Genomic DNA, 19,902 nt, shown 5'->3' with positions numbered 1-19,902 from the left:
CAACAACAATAGCAATAACCATAACAGCGATGAGGCGGACAATGACGAGTCGGATGATTCTGAGGGTGAACAGAATGGATCATCCCGGCGGGAAACAATCACATCTGGTGCGTCCAAAACTTCGACTAATCGTGCTCCCAATCTCTGTCCGCAGTTTAGCCGCTCGACGGTGGGCGGTTCGAAGGCGCAACCGGCCGCCCATCCGACACCGCTCGATCCGGACGATCTCGTGTTTGAGTCCCGGTTCGAGAGCGGCAATCTCGGGCGCGCCATCAAGATAACGCCGACCTACTATGAGCTCTACCTGCGTCCGGACATGTACACCAACCGGCACACGCAGTGGTTCTACTTTCAGGTGAAGAACACCAAGGCGAAGGTAGTGTACAGGTGAGTCTGATAGCACGATAAGTTACCCTTTTGCTAGGTCTGTTCAGCTTAAGCATTTACCATGGTTAGGGGGTTTCGCGTGCCGTGTGCACGATTCTATACGGTATCGATGTCCGATGGGTGTCGGGTTTACGAGCGCACGTTCTCATTTTATTTTATCTTTTTTTTCCTTAACATCCCACGCATCTTTCCGTATCCGTACATCATCACCATCGTAACGACACAAAGCGAAGAGGAACCATTTGGATGATTTCGTTTCCGAACGTGTTTCCATACTGTGTTTTTTTTGTTTCGCCTTCTTCCGGAGCGTGTCACACACATGCTCGCGCTCATTCGTCCCATTAATTACTGACCTGCGTTTTCGTGTATAAATATACACGAAATTTTCCAACAGCACAATTTTAACTAGCGCTGTTGAGTTGCCGCTGCTGCTGCTGTTGCAGCACGTCGCCAAACGAAACCATCAACTCGCCTTGCCACGAAGCGCGCGAAATTAGCCGATTATTATGCTTAACGGCTTGTGGTTGCCCCTTCGACGAGTTCAGTTCTCCGGCGTCCGGGAACATGATCTTAAGGCCGCGGGGAACACAACGGCAACAGAACTGTGTGCGCGTTTTAATCGCCCAGTCTATCCCGCTGATTTCCATCGGAAATGGCAAATCCTCGCCCCGAATTAACGATCCGGCGCTTTCCATGGCGAAACGAATTTTGCCAAGAATAGTTCCGCTACCGAATATTTGAGAGGAAGAAGGGATAGGGAAGGGAGGATGGATGAAAGGAAGAAGATGCAACGTGCAAGATGTGTGGGTAGCATATGGTGCCGATAAACATCGTACTGTTTTGTTGCTAGATTCGAAGAAGTGATACTATTTCGGCCGAAATAGAAAGTAAGGTTAGGTTCTTTTTTATTCACCTCCTCAGATATATCATCTGTGTATACCAGAAGTAGTTATTAATTCTTAGAACTTTCCTGTAGTAAACTACAAACCAAATGTAACTCAAATCCCAGTATCGACGACTCGTCTTCGTTAGTAAAAATAGTTTAAAATCTTAACCTCAAGCAAAAACGATTTCTTCACCATTCCCGCATACCCTCTGAACGTCCTTTACGACTTCCACCGAGTAGCGAGACCTTTATTAAATGTTGCACGCATGTCCCCCATAAACACAAAGAACCATGTCAGACCATTTGGAAAACAAGCTATGGGACATGGTCATCTACTTCCAGCTGACGAAACAGCTGACGATCTTTACCGGGCGACATTATAAACACACTTCCAAGCGTTACAAGGGTGGTCCCGTAGTTTGTCGGGTTTCAAGCACACCAGTTGAGCCGAGTGCAATTTTTTGGGGGACAGTTTTAGACACGAGGAAATATTGAAAGATGAAATACAACGCACCGGTGGCCAATTAAGTCGGCACAGCTGTTTGGATGGGTTTCGTCGCCCTCAAGGGGAGGGCAGGAGAACCTTCGCTCCACCTCTGAAACTTGGTGATGGGAATCTTGGGTATCGTTATAAAAATAATCTTCCGACAGGCAAAAAGGCCAGTTCTGGTGCTGTTCGTTATTGTGTGTGTGTATGTGTGTTGCAACTTCGCTTGGTGCACATGCCCGGGGAAATACAACACGGGTCAAGGAACGCCAAATGCTGTGCGATTGTGTGTTAGTTTGTACAGTTAGTAGAGGTAAAGTGTATACTTCAACCCTATCAATACGTTCCGCCATAGATTCTCCATCATCAATCTAACCAAACCGGACAGCCTGTACAAGGAGGGCATGCGGCCGCTAATGTACTCGACGATGGATGCGGAATGCAATCAGGTCGGCTGGAGACGATGCGGCGACAACATTGCCTACTTCCGAAATGAGGACAACAGGTATGACAATGATTGTCACCCTTCGGCAGGCACCATTCCGCCACTTGACACACCTATCACACCTTCCTCTCGCTTTCTCTCTCTTTCTCTCTCTCTCTCTCTCTCTCTATCTATGTGTCTCATGTCAATGTTGGTGTTGTGGGTGATAACTTCCTATTGCAGCAATGGATACAATTACAGCCACTACCATCACCGGCCGGTTGATGACGACGAGGACGAGTATATCGGTACCAGCTCGTTCACACTGTCGTTCAACATCGAGTTCAAGTACGAAGGCGACACGGTCTACTTTGCCCACAGCTACCCCTACACCTACTCCGACCTGCAGGACTATCTGATGTGCATCCAGCGCAACCCGGTCAAGTCGAAGTTCTGCAAACTACGGCTGCTCTGCCGCTCGCTGGCCGGCAACAACGTCTACTATCTCACCGTCACTGCGCCGACAACGCACGAAGACGACAATCAAAAGGTAGTAGAGATAGATAAGTGTTGGTTACACTACCTACCACTATTAGTGGTACTGCTTTGACAAACTGTCCAAACGTAACATCTACACACACACAACCTGTTTTACTGTTGGTTCTTTTCTTATGACAGAAAAAGAAAGCAGTCATTATCACCGCACGTGTTCATCCGGGTGAGAGCCCCTCCTCTTGGATGATGAAGGGTCTGATGGATTTCATAACTGGTGATTCGTACGTGGTAAGCGTCATGCGGTATATCTAGCGTATCAAACCTACACTACTGTCAATACAAGCGTCTATTCCGCAGGCGAAGAAGCTGCGACATAAGTTCATCTTCAAGCTGGTGCCCATGCTCAACCCGGACGGTGTCATCGTGGGCAATACCCGCAGCTCACTGACGGGGCGTGATCTCAATCGCCAGTATCGCACGGTGATACGCGAAACTTATCCCTCGATCTGGAACACGAAGGCAATGATAAGAAGGTAGGGAACCGCTAGCACGAGGTGCGCCAGATTCTTCTTAACCCAACTAACGTACGATCTACTTCCGCAGACTGATGGAGGATTGTGGAGTCGCGATGTACTGCGATATGCATGCACACTCCCGCAAACACAACGTGTTCATATACGGGTGCGAGAACCTCAAACGGCACCCGGATCGCCGTCTGCTGGAACAAGTTTTCCCGCTAATGTTGCACAAAAATGTGGCCGATAAGGTATTTGTGGTTGCTTGGTCGGTGTACTTCTTGTGTGCAAATCTTAATACATTCTGTAAATATGCTTTATTTTTCATCTCGCACAGTTTTCCTTCGAGAATTGCAAATTTAAGGTGCAGAAAAACAAGGAAGGTACCGGACGAATCGTCGTGTGGGTGCTGGGCGTCACCAACAGCTACACGCTGGAGGCATCCTTCGGTGGCAGCACGATGGGAGGCCGCGCCGGTACACACTTTTCCACTGCGGTAAGTATCTCTGCTTTTACTACCTATTCCCCTTTTTAGTTCAATCTTTCCTCAATCAACTATTATCCCTTTATCTTATGCGGCCAACAGGACTATGAGCATATCGGGCGAGCTTACTGTGAGACGCTGATGGACTATTACGACGATAATCCAATCAAAGTAAATTATTACCTAAGACGCATTAAGAAAATACGCAAGAGGGAGAAAAGGCTGCGGAAAGCGCAGCGCGCAGAGCAGCAGGAAAGCTTCTGGTGGCTCAATGAAAGTTAAAAACAAGCCAAAAAAAAAAACAAAACGCACTTCAAAACCATTACATTTGATCTATTTCACATACCTGTCATGAAGCACCGTAACGCACACACGGATCAGTTACACAGCGATATTTAATGCGGTCGACTACAGATGTATATCCTTCCAGAGCAATATACAGTGAACAAAAAAAAAGCGCGCCTTTCCCAAGCTTTCTCTCCGCTCTCTGTCAGTCTCTCTCTCTCTCTTTGTTTCCCAACTCTTTCACACAAACACACGAACCACCCTTACAAACTTATATCTCTGTCCTGCATCTCTAAAAGCACTATTTATCCACTTAGTATACCCAGTACTAATACACTTAGTCGTAACTTTAAACGCATAACGTCACACTGTTTCACCTGGAATGGCACGCGGTGACAGCGCAGTAAACATTACCACGCACACTAGTAGTAACAAAACCGGTATTTGACATCTGATATGCGGGCAATGTGAAACTGACCACTTCTATAAGCTCATTGGTGACACACGGGCTAAATTTGGCTTCGGTATGCAAATCTATTCTCCACAATCCGTTTGCACAATAAGCAAACAAAAAAAAACTGTTCGAGTAATCATGTGTTTACAAAGTTTATCTCATTTCCCTTTCCGCCATTGTTGCAATTACTCTAGTAGTATGTATACCCGAGTGCTTTTGTATGTGTATAAGAGTGTGTTTTTGCGAATGTAATTGTCGGTGTGGCAGGCCACCTGATCCAAAAAAAAAACATCCGCAAAACAATTGCAACAATCAAGACGATAAGCTTTGAAACTGTCTTTCATATTCATCCCACGGTTTTTGTTTTGTAAGTGTTATTTTAAAACCAATATGTGTTAAGTAAAGCAATATATTTAGATGTATCTGTTCGTTTTATTTTGTTGTATGAAAATGTTGCACCATTCCAAACCATCTTGTTACCACCATTGCTCTCTAATATTGTTCAGTCGATCTGTTTTCTTTTGGTAACACCATGCGTGTGTATGTGTTTTTATGCGTGTTTGAGGAGTATACTTGATCATGGTAAAACTCCAGCAGTCGCCTAGCAATGCCCCACACACTCAACACCACTCTCTCAAATCCCTCTCTACCCTTTCCACACTGATGGCGCCGGGCTACAACATACACGCGCACCAAAAAAAACACGGCACGATGAAACATTCGCTATATTTGCAACACCCCACACGGACGCCGGATTGACGCACAAAATGGTACCCGGTGGCGCAGCGTGGATACCGGCAGATGGTCCGCAAGTATCTCTGGTACATACTGAATCTGCACAATCCGGACGGTTCGCCACCGTCCGAGGGTGCAGTTACGATGAAGCTGCGACAGTTTACGCGCATCCCCGTGCCCCGTACCGCCGACGAGATGGAGGCCCAGCGGGAAGAACGCCGCCAGGAGGAGCAGGACCGGCAGGAAAAGCGGCGCAAGCTGAGCGTCGCTCGTCCATACAGCTACTACCCGTTGAAGCAGAAGCAGGAAAAGCCGTTCCTTTTCAACTGGCGCAATTGGTTCTGGCCATGAACGATTCGTACCTCGAGCTGTCGAATTGCCCACCACTCTGTCTTTGTTTCGTCTTTCCCTAGTGAACGTCTGCGTTTCTGTGTTTGGCTAGCACTCATCTGTTTACTATTGTAGTTTAAATGAATTCTGCTTAGATGCATAGCTAATGATCGGAACTTTGACAGAGATGTTTTATCACGTGGGTTGCAATGTCATTGGGGATTGCCAGAAAAAAAAAACAATCGAAAATGAATAGAACATACTCCGCACTACTTTTGAATATGAAACACGCACCCAAAAACCACTCCACCCCGGCCATTCCTCATGACATACTTGACATCCTGACGCCATGGTGGTACGGTAACTTTCCTCACCATGTGCGTTTCATACAACACAGGACAAAACAGGGCGGTATCGAGCAACATGGCAGCAGGTTGACACAATCCACTCCCTTTTTGATGGCTCGTGATACTAACGCTTTCTTGATGTTGTGTCCACACAAACAAACAAAACATACATACACAAATACACCCACACACGTATACATTCAACCCTCGTTTTGGTCGCACTAAACAATCCCACCACGCAGCGTGCTTACCGGCGCAAAGTGCGCCAGTGTCTCTGGTTCGTGCTGAACCTTTACCACCCGAACGGGCCGCCACCGTGCGACGAAGCGATCCAGCGCCGATTTCAGCACTTTCTCGCCATACCGATACCGCGGACGACTGAAGAGCTGGAAGCGCAACGGCAAGCTGAACAGTCGACGACAGCCAAACCGAAACGCATCGTCAAGCGCAAGGTCGTGGTCGTGGTGAAACGGCGGCGGTCAAGTGCTCAACTGCAACCATCGACCACTGCCGGGAAGGAGGAGGAGCGTACGATCTGACATCATACTTTCATTGCTTACTGTAGTGTAAACCCAAAATGCGTCTTAATAATAATGGCTCCATGCAACACGCGGTAGAGAAAGTTTTTTTCAGTTTATTCTGTGTATGTTTTTTTTTAGTTGTTGTTCCGTACGGATTTCCGCTCGTAACCAGCACAATTTTAAGTAGATGTTGTTTTGTAGCAAAACTTTATAGTTAAATCTCTTCAGCCTGTTCGGGGAAGCAAGGGTAGAGATACAGATTGCGTTGGTTAGAGCAACGACTTAGTGGAACGTTTATGCTACCCTTGCATTCCGATACGTCCCAAACCGGAACTGGCAAACAAAGATTTTCTTTTTGCTTAAAACCACTACAGCACTAGCACTTTCAGCAAAAAACAAAAAGTAGTACGTTGCCCCTTTCAGTCCAAACCGCCGCACGTGGCGCACGTGTGAATGGTTTAGACTTCTGTTTGAAACGTGTCTCAACGTTTTGCATACAAATCAAACAATCAATACATCTCAACCCTTCACCGTAAATGCAACGATCAACCTGCTTGTTCAACAACTACAAACCCGCACACACGCACAGGAAAAGCTGCGCATGAAAATACTGACACGCCTGTCGAAGGAGGGCTCGAGTGCGGAGGAACCGCTGAACATACCACTGTCGGACTATTCGAGCGATGAGGGCGATACGAGCAGCAGCAGCTCGGAGGACGAAGGGAAGGATAGTATGGCCGAGTTGGAGGGACCGTGCTGTTCAACGCTCAAGGTGCCACCGTCATCGCCGGTGCTGCCGCAGAAGCTTAAAGGCAACAAGAAGGTAATGCGCCCATCTCGTGATGGTGGGCTACGGCTAACTGTGTCTATAGCCATGATGGTGGGACGAACTCTAACATAACTTTAATCTGTTTTGTTTGTAATGCAAAATTTTCGTTCCCACTTAACTGCAAAAATTGGTAACACTCTTCAGTTGTACATATAGATACTACAGCTGTAATGATCTATGTATCGCTCCTCTATGTACAATCATTGTACAGTAGTCGTCTAAGGGTGCAGTTTGCTTTTCTGGCTCCATATTTACTAGGCTCTCTCTCTTGCGGAGTTTGATATCATTTTCCTCATACAAAATCTTTTTTCCTTTACACGACGTTGCAGAGCAAAAAGCAGAGTGTTCCGCTGGCACGACCACCGGCTTACAGGCGCAAATCGCACAGCGTGCAGCGTATAGTACTGGACATACCGACCACCGAGCCAGCGAGCGACTTCTTCGAATATACGTCCGAGGACGAGCTGCTGCTACCGCCGGCGGCCGCCTCCGACACGGAGAACACGGTCAAGCGCACATTCCGCCGGCGTAATCGACCACGACGCACCGATAACATACGCAAGCTGACGCTGCTTGGCTGCGAAACGCAATACCTCATGCCGCCGGAACTGATCGTACGTTCCGCGGCCAATCGCTACCAGTCCGAGGATGAGGACGAGCAGAGCAAAATGGTGATGAGCATCATCAAGGAGTTCCCGCCGGTAATCGGCAAGGAGCGTGTCTGGCAGCGATCAAGTGGCAGCGAGAGGTAAGATCTAAAAGTAGGCAATGGTTGATAAGGTTATTCTATCCACGACAACATGAAGTACGTCCTGGTGTGTGATGTTGACATTTGGGGGAATAAATTTAGGGAATTATTAAATTTAAATATGAATAGAAATTCATATAGATCGAATCGGAATAGCAAGAATAGACCATATGGCTGGTAAATACAGGTTAAGGTAACCCAGAAATATCGTAGTAAGTAGTAGTAGTAGCACAAAGACTTAGTAAATCATAAAATCAATGTCTGAGAGAAAATGTTTCAAATAAGAAATATTATCATCTAACTCAGTTAAATAAGAAAAGTACAGAGAACGTAGTATATGTAGCAGTGAACTCTGACGAAAACTCTTTGGAAGATACTTAGTGAGCTTTAGCAATTTTCTTCAACAAGGATTTAAAATTCCTATTAAATTCAAATAAGCAATTATAGAGAAAAAGGCAAAATAGTAAATGGCTTTGAACGGTGAAATGAGAAAATGAAGGAAAAGCTTCTCATTGTTCTTTGCTATTACCAAGGATTTATGAGCCACAGTTGAGCTTGAGTTAAGATAAAGGCAGAGGTTACGAAAGAGGACACAAGGGACCGAATATTATTGTTAACACATCTTCTAAGCTTGTATCATGTTATATCGCTGTCTATGGTTATAATTTTGGATGAAACTATCTTTCCAGAACGGTGGACGTAATGAAATCGGCTAGCCCGGACCACTGCCAAGTGCGCTTCTCACTTAAACGCTCCATCTGGACTGGTACTCACTCAGACGGCTACGTCAACGATTGTTACAATCCGCGCCCAATCTCTTGGGGCGCACCACCAACCCTCGTTAAGTCTACCCACTACGACAATGAGGCGCTACTCACGTAAGACCTTGACCAACCATTATTTTTTTTTTTGTTATTTCGTTTAGGGCGGCTAGGCCATAAGTCTTAACCAACCATCTCATTGGAGATAATGAAAACGTACAATCCTTGTTTGTTTTCTAGTGCCTGTTCACAGAAGTTGGCCGCCTGGAAGGATGAAAAGCGCAGCATGAAGGAAAAGCATCACAAAAGTCTGTTAAAGCACCATTCGCACGTGCTCGGTACGCAAAAGGACAAGGAAAATCGTAGCGTGCGGGTAAAGATAACGGTTGGCTCGGAACAGTTCGCTGCCGTTGCGGCGGCGGCTAAACACAAGTTGGCCGGTACCGTCAGCGAGAAGAAACCGGCGGACCAAACCGGAACGGACGGTGGTACTGGAGGCGGTGGTGGTGGCAGTAGCAACATGTCACGCGTTAAACGAAAAACACGGTACGGCAAAAGTTCCGGGGGGTTTTCCTTCTTATCGTTGCGTACCATTCAATATTTGTGCTAAGTGTTTTTTCCGGATTTTGTTTTCTAATCCTTTTCATCATTTTTTTTTATTTGCTCTTTCTTGAACTTCCGAGCGGCTTTCAGCTCAACGTTGAGCAAGATCGTGGAGAAGGCGGAAATCATCACTCACCTGTCGCGGAGTGCACGGGTCGGTCAGTCGCGTCGTTTGCTCGCCACCAGCTCCCTGTCGACGGCCGGTTCCCCCCGCAAGGCACTACTGAGCGTCCCGTCCTCAACAACCCTGTCTGCCGGACCTAACGGGAACGCACCGAACGGTGTCAACGGAGCGGGAAGCGGAACCGGCCCGCCTACTGTGCCGTCTCCGGGCGTCAAGGCCGGTAGCAAGTTCCGCACCGGCGGTATCGTGGTTACGGCCGCCCAGCCACTGCCAAAGATGCGCAAATCGTACGCTGGTACGCGGGGCAAAAGCACTGCCTCGCCGATCAAGCTGCCCACGACCAGTATCGATATACAGCTGACAACCCTCTGCTCCGAGACGGAATCTGAAAGAAACGTGAAGGTAGTTACTGGCAAGAAGCACAAGAAGAAACGCACCGCCAAGGAAAAGAAGGACAAACTGCCGTGCTAGGAAGCCATGGAAAGGATGTATATAACGGTATAAGTTGGGCGCAGAAAGTACGTTTGTGGAATTCGGGGGTTGTTGGTTCGGTTTTGGGATCATTTTTGTTTTCCTGGCCATTTTCGTTCTTTTTTGTTTCTTTAAACAATGCGCACACACACACGCATATACGAGTTACGTGTTGAGTAGAGACACGATGAGGCGAGAAAGCATTTAATGTGAGTGAAGAGTTTTGTAAGTTAAGAACAACCCGATGAAAGATAAACGCAACATGCATTCTAGAACCATAAGAACGATACACGTAGTGATGAATAAATCAAATAAAAAGAAACCCTTAACACTAACTTTTTCCATATAATGAACCGTGTACAGGGAACTGTCCTGTGCAGGTGGAGCAATTTGTTTTTTACGACGACACCGTCTACAGCACTCGGTCCACCGTTTGGGGGCAATCAGTTTACATTACGTAAAACTTACCAGCTCCCAATGGACAGGTGGTCTGACGGGTGGCAGCAAACAACCAGCAGGCAGATAGCTGAGAGTTGATTGTAGGGCAAAATGAATTGACGCAACTCCGATTCTTATCTATTGCCTAAAACACTCCGTACACTTGAACACAACGATCTTGCGGGATGGTGAACTAAATGTTCAATACATGCATGAAAACAGTAACTTAAAACAAACAACACACTAATTTTATGTCTGATGCACGAAATGTATGCTCGCCTCCCTCCTCCACCAGAGCAAGGATATAGCGATGGTGCGGTTTGAGCAACAAAAATGGAAAACATAAAAAACGCATACACAGATTAACCCTCAAATGCTTGAAACGTCACCGCGACAGCTGACTGCTCGACTTTTGCTGGCGAACCCTGTTCGAGCAGCTAAATCGTTTGCTGCAGAAATCCACAAAAAAACTAAATTGCGAAAAAAATAACAATCCACAAAGAAGCTTTTAATCGAACAAAGGGAAAATAACAATAAATAGTTTGCATCAATTTGCTAATTCATTAAAATCTTTTATTGCATTTTATTAAAACAACGGTTACCAACCGACGTTTTGAGCAGTTTGTTATTGCTTAAAGAGCTCGAATTCGAGCAGACGCACGTGTGTACAGTAAATTGTCAACAAACGTTGCGGGATGGTTGTAGATTACAGTTTGGTAAATGGTAAATAGATTCCCGTTAAAAGTTATTTTCATAAAAGCATACAAAACGAAATATTGGAATCATGGTTAACCGACGTATGGGTAAGGGAAGCCTGTTCAAGAACCCACGCAAGGGGGCGAAACAACAGTACCTTAGCAAAGACATGAAAAAGAAGCTGAAAAAAGAACGAGCAAACCGGCCACCACCAACTAAGTACCAGCGAAGCATTAAACACATCGAGCGGGGCCAGGAAGCGATCCAGGCACAGAAGCGGCAGATAGAGGCGGAAAGAAAGTACCGTCAGGAGGCAAATACTTCCACCGATGTGAACACATTTGCGTCCAGTGACTCGGAAGCGGACGAGTGTGATGGACACGATGGTGCCACGTTCGAAGATTTAGCGTTGGAATTTAACGAGCAGATCGGACAAGTGGTGGATAGTGAGGACGATACAGATGAAGAAGAGGATACCAACGATGAGTATGAGGATGGAGACGAGCAGGAAGATGAAACATCCGTGCAGGATGAGATGTACAAAATTGAGGAAAGTGACAGTGGGATGCTCGTGGACGAGGATGATGAGGCTGCAGGTGAGTCGCAGAATGATGAGAGCGCAGATGAAGACGAAAGCGACGAAGATAATTTGCTCACGGACGAAAGCGATCTGTCGTCAGATGAGGATGAAGCAACGACGGACGATCCCTATATGTTGCACACGGCGTATAATTTAAGTCCGGCGATGCTGGAAGCGCTAGCTGCGGAACCACCACGCGTCGAAACGACCACCATGGCGTTAGGCAGTCTGGGCAATGTGTACGTCGAACTGCCGAAAGCTCGCTCACCCAGCAACCGGAGGGAGCAGAAGGGAATTTTCGCGAAGGAAAGGTACGCCAAACCTGGCACACTGCCCACCCTACCGGTTACAGCGGATGACGAACCGATCGATTGGAGCAAGCTGCACGTGAAGGACAGAATTGTGCGCAACATATCGGAAGAGATGGATGCATTACAGCGTGACATGTTTGCAATACTGAACGGATATCAGGATTTGCACTATCCGCAGCGAAGTTTCGAAAACGCGGATCGGTTGCGGTACGTTTACTGCTTGCACGCGTTGAACCATGTGCAAAAGGCGGCCAGCAAGATTCAACATCATACGATTAAACTGACGGCTGATAAGGCGACCGGCAAGAAGAAACCTGTCGAAGATCAATTCCGTCGACGGGTGAAGGTGAAGAAACCGAACGTTGGCGAAGAGCCAACGGTTGGGTTAGAATGCCGAGATCAGGGTTTCGTACGCCCAAAGGTACTGATTATCGTACCGTTCCGTGAGTCGGCACTCCAGTGTGTGAGTGTGCTGAAGCGCCTGTTTGCCGGCGAGCAAGAGAAAGGCGTTCTAAACTGGAAACGCTTCACTGAGGAGTACGGTGGCGGATCGACGTTACATTTTCCGCGCAAGAATCCAAAACCGGCGGACTATGAGCGCACGTTTGCCGGCAACATTGACGATAACTTTCGGCTCGGGATAGCTTTCAATCGGTCGACGATGAAGCTGTACGCGAAATACTACTCGTCGGACGTGATTATCGCTTCACCGCTCGGACTTCGGATGGTGATTGGTGCGAAAGGTGAGAAGCACCGCGATTATGATTTCCTTGCCAGCATCGAGCTGCTCATCATCGATCAGGCGGAAATATGTTACGCACAGAACTGGGACCACGTACTGCACGTGATGGAACATCTGCACCATCAACCAAAAACCACCGAATACACGGAATTTTCCCGTGTACGCGAGTGGTGCCTGAACGGATGGTCCAAATTCTACCGCCAGACGGTGTTGCTTTCCGCGTTCGAGCTGCCTGAGTTCCGGTTGCTGTACAACAAGCACTTCCACAACTACCGTGGCAAAGTGCGATCATGCAAGCGCACGCTAACCGGCACGATCAAGCATGTGGTCGTGCGCGTGCCCCAAAACTTTCAGCGCGTTGAAACGACCACACTGGCCGGTGTCGGCACGGCACGATTTTCGCACTTTGTAAACGTTGTGCTGCCCCAGGCGCGGACCGTTTCGATGGCGCGCTGCATGATCTACGTCCCGAGCTACTTCGACTTCATACGGTTAAGAAATTACTTCAAGAAGGAGGAACTCAGCTTTACCCAGATCTGCGAGTACACGACGGATGCGAAGATAGCGCGCGCACGGGATATGTTCTTCCATGGCAGCAAACACTTTCTGCTATACTCCGAGCGGGCGCATTTTTTCCGGCGCCACCGTATACGGGGCATCCGGCATCTGATCCTCTACGCACCGCCCGTCTTTCCAAACTTTTACCCGGAGCTGGTAAATTTGATGATAAAAGAGAATCAGAATCCGCACGACGGTGTGGACGATGAGTCGATGACGGTGACGGTGCTGTACACCGGCTATGATACGTACCAACTGGCGGAGATGGTCGGTGCATCACGGGCGAAAGCGATGATAAAAGCACCACGCTCGGTACACCGCTTTACGACCGATCAAAAGTGAACGATTTTCTTACGATTGTTGAGTGAATGTATATTAAGTTTGTGAAAACCTATTCAGGCATTTTCTAGGAAGATTAATTTACAATAATGTAAGACCTAAATATTGCAAAAAGAATACGTTTCTATAATTGTTTCACCAGGGACTGTGCGTATTTCATTATTATGATAATTCACATTATTCCCATGTTTATTTTACCTTTACTTAGACACACTAATATAAAGTTAATATGCTTACATTTCTTACACTGAATTGTTGCTTGGTATGTGTTTGTGTGATTATTCCCACTTTCTGGACACATCGATATACTCCCCGTCCGGTTGTTCGTAGTCTTTGATTGGTGGAGTAGCAACAGGGCCTTGGGCACGGAACGGCACCAGTGCTGGATCTGGTTGTATTGCCTGTTGATATAGCTCTTCCGATTCTAGCTTCAGCTCATTGAGTGCTTTCGTTTGTGCTGCCACAATCCGATCGAACAGTTGATAATCGGCTAGCGTCTCCTGCATCCTGTACTTGGCCCACTGTTTCTCAAGCAGGGCACGGCCCTCGATCAGCTCCGGCGTTGGTTTCGGTACGTTGCGCTTACGCTTGCTAATATAGGAAGGAAAAACATCGCGGTAAGTGGTGTGCGCGTGGTGTGTGCGAACCGTCACATTATACATACGATTGCTCATCGATTAACTCCATCGGCACTTCCAGCTCCTCGATCGGTTTCAGCTGGCGCGCATTTTTCTCTAGCCGTCGAATTTGTTTCTCCAGTCGCTTCCGCTTACGCTCCTCGCGTTGTTTGATGATCTGTGGATCGAGCTTTTTCTTCTTCTTTAGCGGTTCGGCGCACAGTACCGGCGTACTGCGGAACAATAGTCCAGCGCTGCTATGAATGGATCGTGCTGTGTGTCCCAAAACCGGGAAAATGCTGCAAAGCATAAACGTATTTCGTTTAGTTTGAAGCGAGGGTGGCCTAAATGATATCAATACTTTACCGACTCAGCAAGGGAAACTGCAACATTTTCCCAGGGAAGAATTAGTTCTTGAACTGAATTTTACGTAAACAGTGCAGCACGATGACAGCAGTTTCATAACACCGACTGACAGTTATGAATCTGCTCGAACAAGCTCGAACTACTCTGCTCGAATGTGCTCGAATGTTTACATAACCGGAATGGAATGTGAATATGGAAAAGAAGGCATAATTTACATATTTCCAATCAATATTCATCCTTAAAGCGAGCAAGAAAAACAATAAAATAAAAAAAATCACATTAAATGTAATGCGGTCTGCTCAATCAAGTGTTCAACAGTTATTGGAAAAAATTATGAATATTTCCATAAAAAATTGAATCCATATAGAAACACCACACAATTTTGACTATTCCGCTCGAAGTGTGAACAGCTGAGCATGACAGGTAGGGTGAAATGTCACTGCTCCATTTTTCATCCACACCATTCTGTTTTGTGAAGCAAATAAGACGCAAGTTACGCAAGTAGCTTACTTTTGCTGCTCCGAGTTCCAGACTAGAACCACCATCAACCATGAGCTATAAGGTAAGTGAAAAGTGTTACCACGACTATCCCTGAGGCTGGAAAACGTTAGTCCAACGTTTCCGGCCTGCAGCGCCATGATTCCCGACGGACGATGGAACGGTGCACTCAACAAAAATTACGTAATTTACTAACAACGCTGTCCTGCTTCAGAATATTGCCCGATTGGTGTTGCAGAACAATCGCCAGTTCTCCCGCACCGCAACGGCCTCGTCCGGTGAGGTTGCTGAGGGCTACAAGCAGCTAAAACACATCCAGGAGAAGTTCCAGGTGGGTGGAATGGGTGGTTTCCCTAAAAAAAACAACACTATCCTAACCGGTGCACTCATGTGTTTTTACGCTTCCCTAATCGCTGACAGAAACCAGATGGAAAGCCCGTCTTCCTGAAGGGTGGGCCGATGGATAATGCGCTGTTTGCGGTGACGATGGCTCTCAGCTTGGTTGGTCTGGCCGGTATCGGCAAGCTGTTCTACGAGCTGAGCTACCCGAAGAAGGACGATTAGAGCGGATGAGCGGATAACCCTTAAATAAGCGAGCAGAATTGCCATGCTTAGAAATGATACAGGTAATCCATGGCCTGTGAGTCGCCGATCGGAGAAACAACATCCTTTCCCACTCCCGAGCTAGCACCTTCTAGCATGCAGCCAGCTGTAGTTCAAAACAATTATCAAAATGAATATTTATCTGCCGAACAAAATGGTTAGGAGTAGTTTGTGATTTTGTGCTGCGTAGTGTAGGTCCATAATCTTTTACCCCAGGGCCCTGAACTAACATCCTTGTGTCGAATGTGTGATTAACCTCTACATATATATGTCTCTATGTTTCAATCAACACGGGATGCAAAAACAGAAACGAACCGCATGATTCCATTACGTACGACGGTACACATTTACTCTTGCATTTATCAGCAAATAAATATGTGTTTTGATCAATACTAACGCCGAATCGTTGCTGGAACGCACGTGAGTCCGATGCATATCCGAAACAGAAAATAGCAGCGCCGGAAGCGAAAGGCAATGTGCTTGTTGTATATTCATTTGCAGCGAATTTGCAGCGATAATTTGATCAGAAGAATCACCCGATGCGGTTGCTTGAACTGGCCATTGGGTTTGATTGCTGTTCACGTCTGTTTCGGAAAACGTTTGATAGAATTTTCGAATTGAATTAAACTCACCAGCAGACAAGCTGTGCCTTTCAATCGCCTTTCCACGTGCCAACGTCTTGAGTTATTCGGAAATCTTCAAACCCGTCAGAAACTATTATATCAGTGTTTTAATTTTTATCCCTCATTCGTCTAGCTTTGCGTCTGTATCCGAAGAATAACTTCTTATTACACCCAAGTGGACGAACCAACTAACCTCAGCCACGCGTTGATTCGTGCATTTTAAGTACCCTACTGAGCGGTGGTATAATTATGCAAGCAATTGATGCAAAAATTACGATTAAAATAACATATTTATTCCTCCATCCTCATTTGAGAAAACGGACAAATGGAAAAAGAACAATCTAACCACGTTTCGATGGTTCGCACAGCCAAGAAATTTGACTTGACCAGCGAACTGTCATTTCGATTAGGGCATCACTGGACGGATGGTTCCATTCTTGTGGATGGCCACCACGCAAAGATGCTAATGAGTAAGCAACAGCCAGACTACAGCCGCCATGTTGCATTTTTTAACAACATCACCGCCTGCGTGCATCCAATCCCAGATCAGCACCAAATGGGAGAAGTAAGTGAACGTGTGGAGATGACACCGTAGCACGTCAAGAAACGCCATCCTGTGTGGTGTATGGTCCGGGACAGTTTTTGATGAATGGATACATGCAAGGAAGATGATGGTGATGATGATTGGCCATTCAGCTGAACCAGGAAAACAATAAAGAAGGTTAGGATTTGGCCAAGTGGCTATGGCTTGGTAGAAAAATGAAACATCAAGGAAGTATAAAAGGCTGTGGACGAATCCTTGAAGATAGGCAGACACATCCGGTGTACCGTGTTGAGCAGTGTTCTGGCTTCTGGGAGCGGTTTTATCATTATAAGTGTAGGTAGGATTTCGTTTTTACGGCACCGGATGAGGCAGTGTGTAGCTCGGGCCGAATTCTAACGGGCGTGTTTGTGCTTTTAATCGTTTTACGGTGTCCGTTGAATCGAGCCAGTTTCTTGTCGCTCGGTGTATTTATTCGGAGTGCCTTTCTGTGTATGTGTGTTTCAATTTAAATTCAAATCAAGATGTCCTCCAGAAATATTCTGCTTCTAAGCGTGCTGTTGATGGGATACCTCTACTGGAGTTTAGCCCAACCGTCAGTAATCACTAACTGTATCTGCCCGTCTGTATACTATCGTCCGTGCTAAACATTCTGTGTCTTTCTTTTAAACAGGACGAATGTATTTGAGATCCGCTGTAGGTTTAGACAAGCAGTAGATAACCCGAACGAGTGTAAATTTGGATTTTTTACTAACATCTGCCAGAAGTTGGACTGCTGGAAGGTAAGGTACCAGGTGTAGATCACATATCCGACCTGTGCAGAGTTCACAAAAAAGTTCCCCAACTAATCTTGGTCTTGTTGACCTATCACTTACCAGGGTCCGGGAGAAGAGTGCGGTGACAATATGTCCGCCTATATCCGCTACGGCCAGTGTGCACCTGGGTTGATATGCTGCAACGGTGAATGCAAGGGTTGTATCAACGGCAACTGTAACCGTGAATCGTGCCATCCGTCCCACTCCTTCCAGTTGCGTTCCGATCCTCATATGATGGAACGCCACATGGACCCACTGTACAGGATCTTCGATTACTACACCAACGAGTAATTGGGACGAGTCCACACTCATACACACAAACACCAGACATCTCGATGTGGAAGGATGATGTCTTCTCTCATCGCAAGTTTTGCATCCCGCCCGCACAATATCATAACATAGAAAACTAACTGCTTGTCACAGCAATGGTAGCCACTTCAAACGGTGTTAAGCTCTGGAATGAGTAAGCTCATTTACTTCGCCCACTGTCAGAACTAGCTCATTTCAGGTCAGTGGTGGCACACGATGCATTTAATATTCTAGCCCCAGTGTTACTACTTTTACCGTTCCAGCAGTGCGCTTTCGCTAACATGGAATAAAAAGATAGCCTTCAATAAAGTTACATCTACAGCCCAGTGAACTCGGTTTCCAACTTACACTCATTTCATTTATCTGAGAAATTCAAAATAGGCTGATTGACGCCTACTTCGCGTACTTCCTCCCTCCAGGATTGATCTTCTAGAACTTAAAATAAACCCACTAGAATCTTTCTTTTCTAATCTTTCTTATCGTTTATTTTCGAGATACCGAAAATGTATCTCGAATGTCTGGAAATTTAGAAAAATAATACTCTGAAATAGTACTATCAGGAAGTTTCTTCAACCTGAGTAATGTTAATGTGCATAGTCCGCACCTTGGAAGCACCGATGGCCATAAGGATAAGTTCTATACGCAGTTGGAGACGTCAAGATTGTCATTGGAGACTTTAACGCTTAGGTCGGACGGGAGGAGGCATACAAACCCACGATAGGAAGTTTCAGCGCCCACCAACTGACGAACGACAATGGGCTTCGCCTAGTAAACTTCGCCTCCTCCAAGCACATGACCATTCTCAGCGCCTTCTTCCAGCACGCACCCCGCTTTAGCTACAGCTGGAGATCACCACAGCAGACATATTCCCACTGTCAAACCTTTTGACACAACCTGCCGTAACAAGAGTACTGTTGATTGACGAAAGAGGGCGCCACTAACGAACGTTATAAAAGAGGGACACGGGAGAAAAAAGGGCTCTCTCGTTACAACAACACCACGGAAAGGACAATAAATTTCGAACGCGCTTTAACTTAAATAGAACGCTGTTAGAGATATTTTCCGTATAAATCCGAAAGTTGTAACACATTGATCACGTTCTCATCGATGGAAGGCACTTCTCGGATATTATCGACGTACGTACGTACAGGGGAGCAAACGTCGACTCAGACAATTTCCTGGTTATGGTTAAATTAGGCCAGAAACTGTGCGTAACCAATAAGCAGCACTATCAGTCCAAACCAAGGCTCAACATAGATCGGCAGAGGCAAGTTTATGTGATGAGTGACTTCGCGTTCGCGATTAGCGAAGCGCTGCCGGAGGACACCAACTGCGAGGCGATGTCCCTCAATGACCAATGTACGCGTATGCTGTAGCGCTAGACCCGGCAGAAGGTGGAAAATTTCAGACGACTGAGCAGACGACAGACCCGTCTCTTCCAGGACAAAAAGCGCAGATTCGAAGAGTCGGAGGAGCAACTGATGCAGCAGGTGGAAGTGCTACTTCGACAGATACCTGGATGGAGAAAATGCAGGAGAGACTAAACCAGGAGCAGGAAGCAGAGGAGAGCAGTATTACGTCAGCCAGCAGGATGACGAAGTGCCCCCGCCATCCTTGGACGAAGTCATCAGTGCCATCAAACAGCTGAAAAGCAAAAAGTCAGCTGGCAGCGAAGGTCTGGTGAACGAGCTATTCCAGATGGGTCCGGAGAGGCTGGCTGCCATTATACATCGGCTGATCGTAAGGATTTTGGACCAGGAAGAACTACCAGACGAGTGGAAACCTGGGTATGACACGTGGGTTTCGACATCCGGAGCACAATTTTCACCCGTTCTCTCCAATTTCTTAATAACAATATGAGCAGTGAAATACGAAGACGCATTGTTCAGGGAAATCGTGCCTACTAACAGGACACCAATGCACTCGCTATTTTCGAACGGCGGCGAGCTAGCTGAGCTATTTGGCGGTGCAGATATCCCG

At 46.6% G+C, this 19,902-nt stretch overlaps 6 protein-coding genes across 6 annotated transcripts in view; 4 read left to right on the top strand and 2 right to left on the bottom strand.

Annotated features, from left to right (window-relative positions):
* LOC125762933 (glutamine-dependent NAD(+) synthetase) overlaps positions 1-9,544 on the bottom strand; it is a 37,217-nt gene extending 27,673 nt beyond the window's left edge. Inside the window, exon 1 of the mRNA XM_049425676.1 lies at positions 9,428-9,544. The gene's annotated coding sequence lies outside the window, so the exon portion shown is untranslated. The remainder of the gene's footprint in view (positions 1-9,427) is intronic.
* LOC125762406 (cytosolic carboxypeptidase Nna1-like) overlaps positions 1-10,215 on the top strand; it is a 30,409-nt gene extending 20,194 nt beyond the window's left edge. The window contains exons 4-16 of the mRNA XM_049424470.1: positions 155-387; positions 2,116-2,265; positions 2,428-2,734; positions 2,863-2,967; positions 3,037-3,212; positions 3,283-3,445; positions 3,532-3,690; positions 3,781-3,849; positions 6,940-7,173; positions 7,509-7,927; positions 8,617-8,805; positions 8,929-9,234; positions 9,382-10,215. Of these exons, the coding sequence (XP_049280427.1) occupies positions 155-387; positions 2,116-2,265; positions 2,428-2,734; positions 2,863-2,967; positions 3,037-3,212; positions 3,283-3,445; positions 3,532-3,690; positions 3,781-3,849; positions 6,940-7,173; positions 7,509-7,927; positions 8,617-8,805; positions 8,929-9,234; positions 9,382-9,886 (3,015 nt within the window). The 3' untranslated portion in view covers positions 9,887-10,215. The remainder of the gene's footprint in view (positions 1-154; positions 388-2,115; positions 2,266-2,427; positions 2,735-2,862; positions 2,968-3,036; positions 3,213-3,282; positions 3,446-3,531; positions 3,691-3,780; positions 3,850-6,939; positions 7,174-7,508; positions 7,928-8,616; positions 8,806-8,928; positions 9,235-9,381) is intronic.
* Positions 10,216-10,970: 755 nt separating this feature from the next.
* Positions 10,971-13,688, top strand: LOC125763037 (U3 small nucleolar RNA-associated protein 25 homolog). The gene has a single exon (XM_049425811.1). It carries the CDS (start codon positions 11,109-11,111, stop codon positions 13,551-13,553), a length of 2,445 nt encoding a protein of 814 aa, XP_049281768.1. The 5' UTR covers positions 10,971-11,108; the 3' UTR covers positions 13,554-13,688.
* On the bottom strand, positions 13,672-14,666 carry LOC125763897 (39S ribosomal protein L40, mitochondrial). Its single transcript, XM_049427628.1, has 3 exons — positions 14,534-14,666; positions 14,215-14,466; positions 13,672-14,141 (listed from the first exon to the last, which is right to left on the bottom strand). Exons 1-3 carry the CDS (start codon positions 14,557-14,559, stop codon positions 13,829-13,831), a joined length of 591 nt encoding a protein of 196 aa, XP_049283585.1. The 5' UTR covers positions 14,560-14,666; the 3' UTR covers positions 13,672-13,828.
* A 282-nt stretch (positions 14,667-14,948) lies between these two features.
* On the top strand, positions 14,949-16,030 carry LOC125764281 (cytochrome c oxidase subunit 7A, mitochondrial). Its single transcript, XM_049428400.1, has 3 exons — positions 14,949-15,095; positions 15,246-15,362; positions 15,452-16,030. The coding sequence occupies exons 1-3, from the start codon at positions 15,084-15,086 to the stop codon at positions 15,593-15,595; spliced, it is 273 nt and encodes a 90-aa protein (XP_049284357.1). The 5' UTR covers positions 14,949-15,083; the 3' UTR covers positions 15,596-16,030.
* A 743-nt stretch (positions 16,031-16,773) lies between these two features.
* LOC125764160 (neuroparsin-A-like) lies at positions 16,774-18,253 on the top strand. The gene is made up of 3 exons (XM_049428131.1): positions 16,774-17,393; positions 17,472-17,580; positions 17,677-18,253. The coding sequence occupies exons 1-3, from the start codon at positions 17,323-17,325 to the stop codon at positions 17,902-17,904; spliced, it is 408 nt and encodes a 135-aa protein (XP_049284088.1). The 5' UTR covers positions 16,774-17,322; the 3' UTR covers positions 17,905-18,253.
* Positions 18,254-19,902: the final 1,649 nt, after the last annotated feature.

This window comes from Anopheles funestus, chromosome X (genome assembly GCF_943734845.2).
Source record: "Anopheles funestus chromosome X, idAnoFuneDA-416_04, whole genome shotgun sequence".
NCBI classification, from domain to species: domain Eukaryota; kingdom Metazoa; phylum Arthropoda; class Insecta; order Diptera; family Culicidae; genus Anopheles; species Anopheles funestus.
This window is presented reverse-complemented; position numbering and strand designations above follow the sequence as displayed.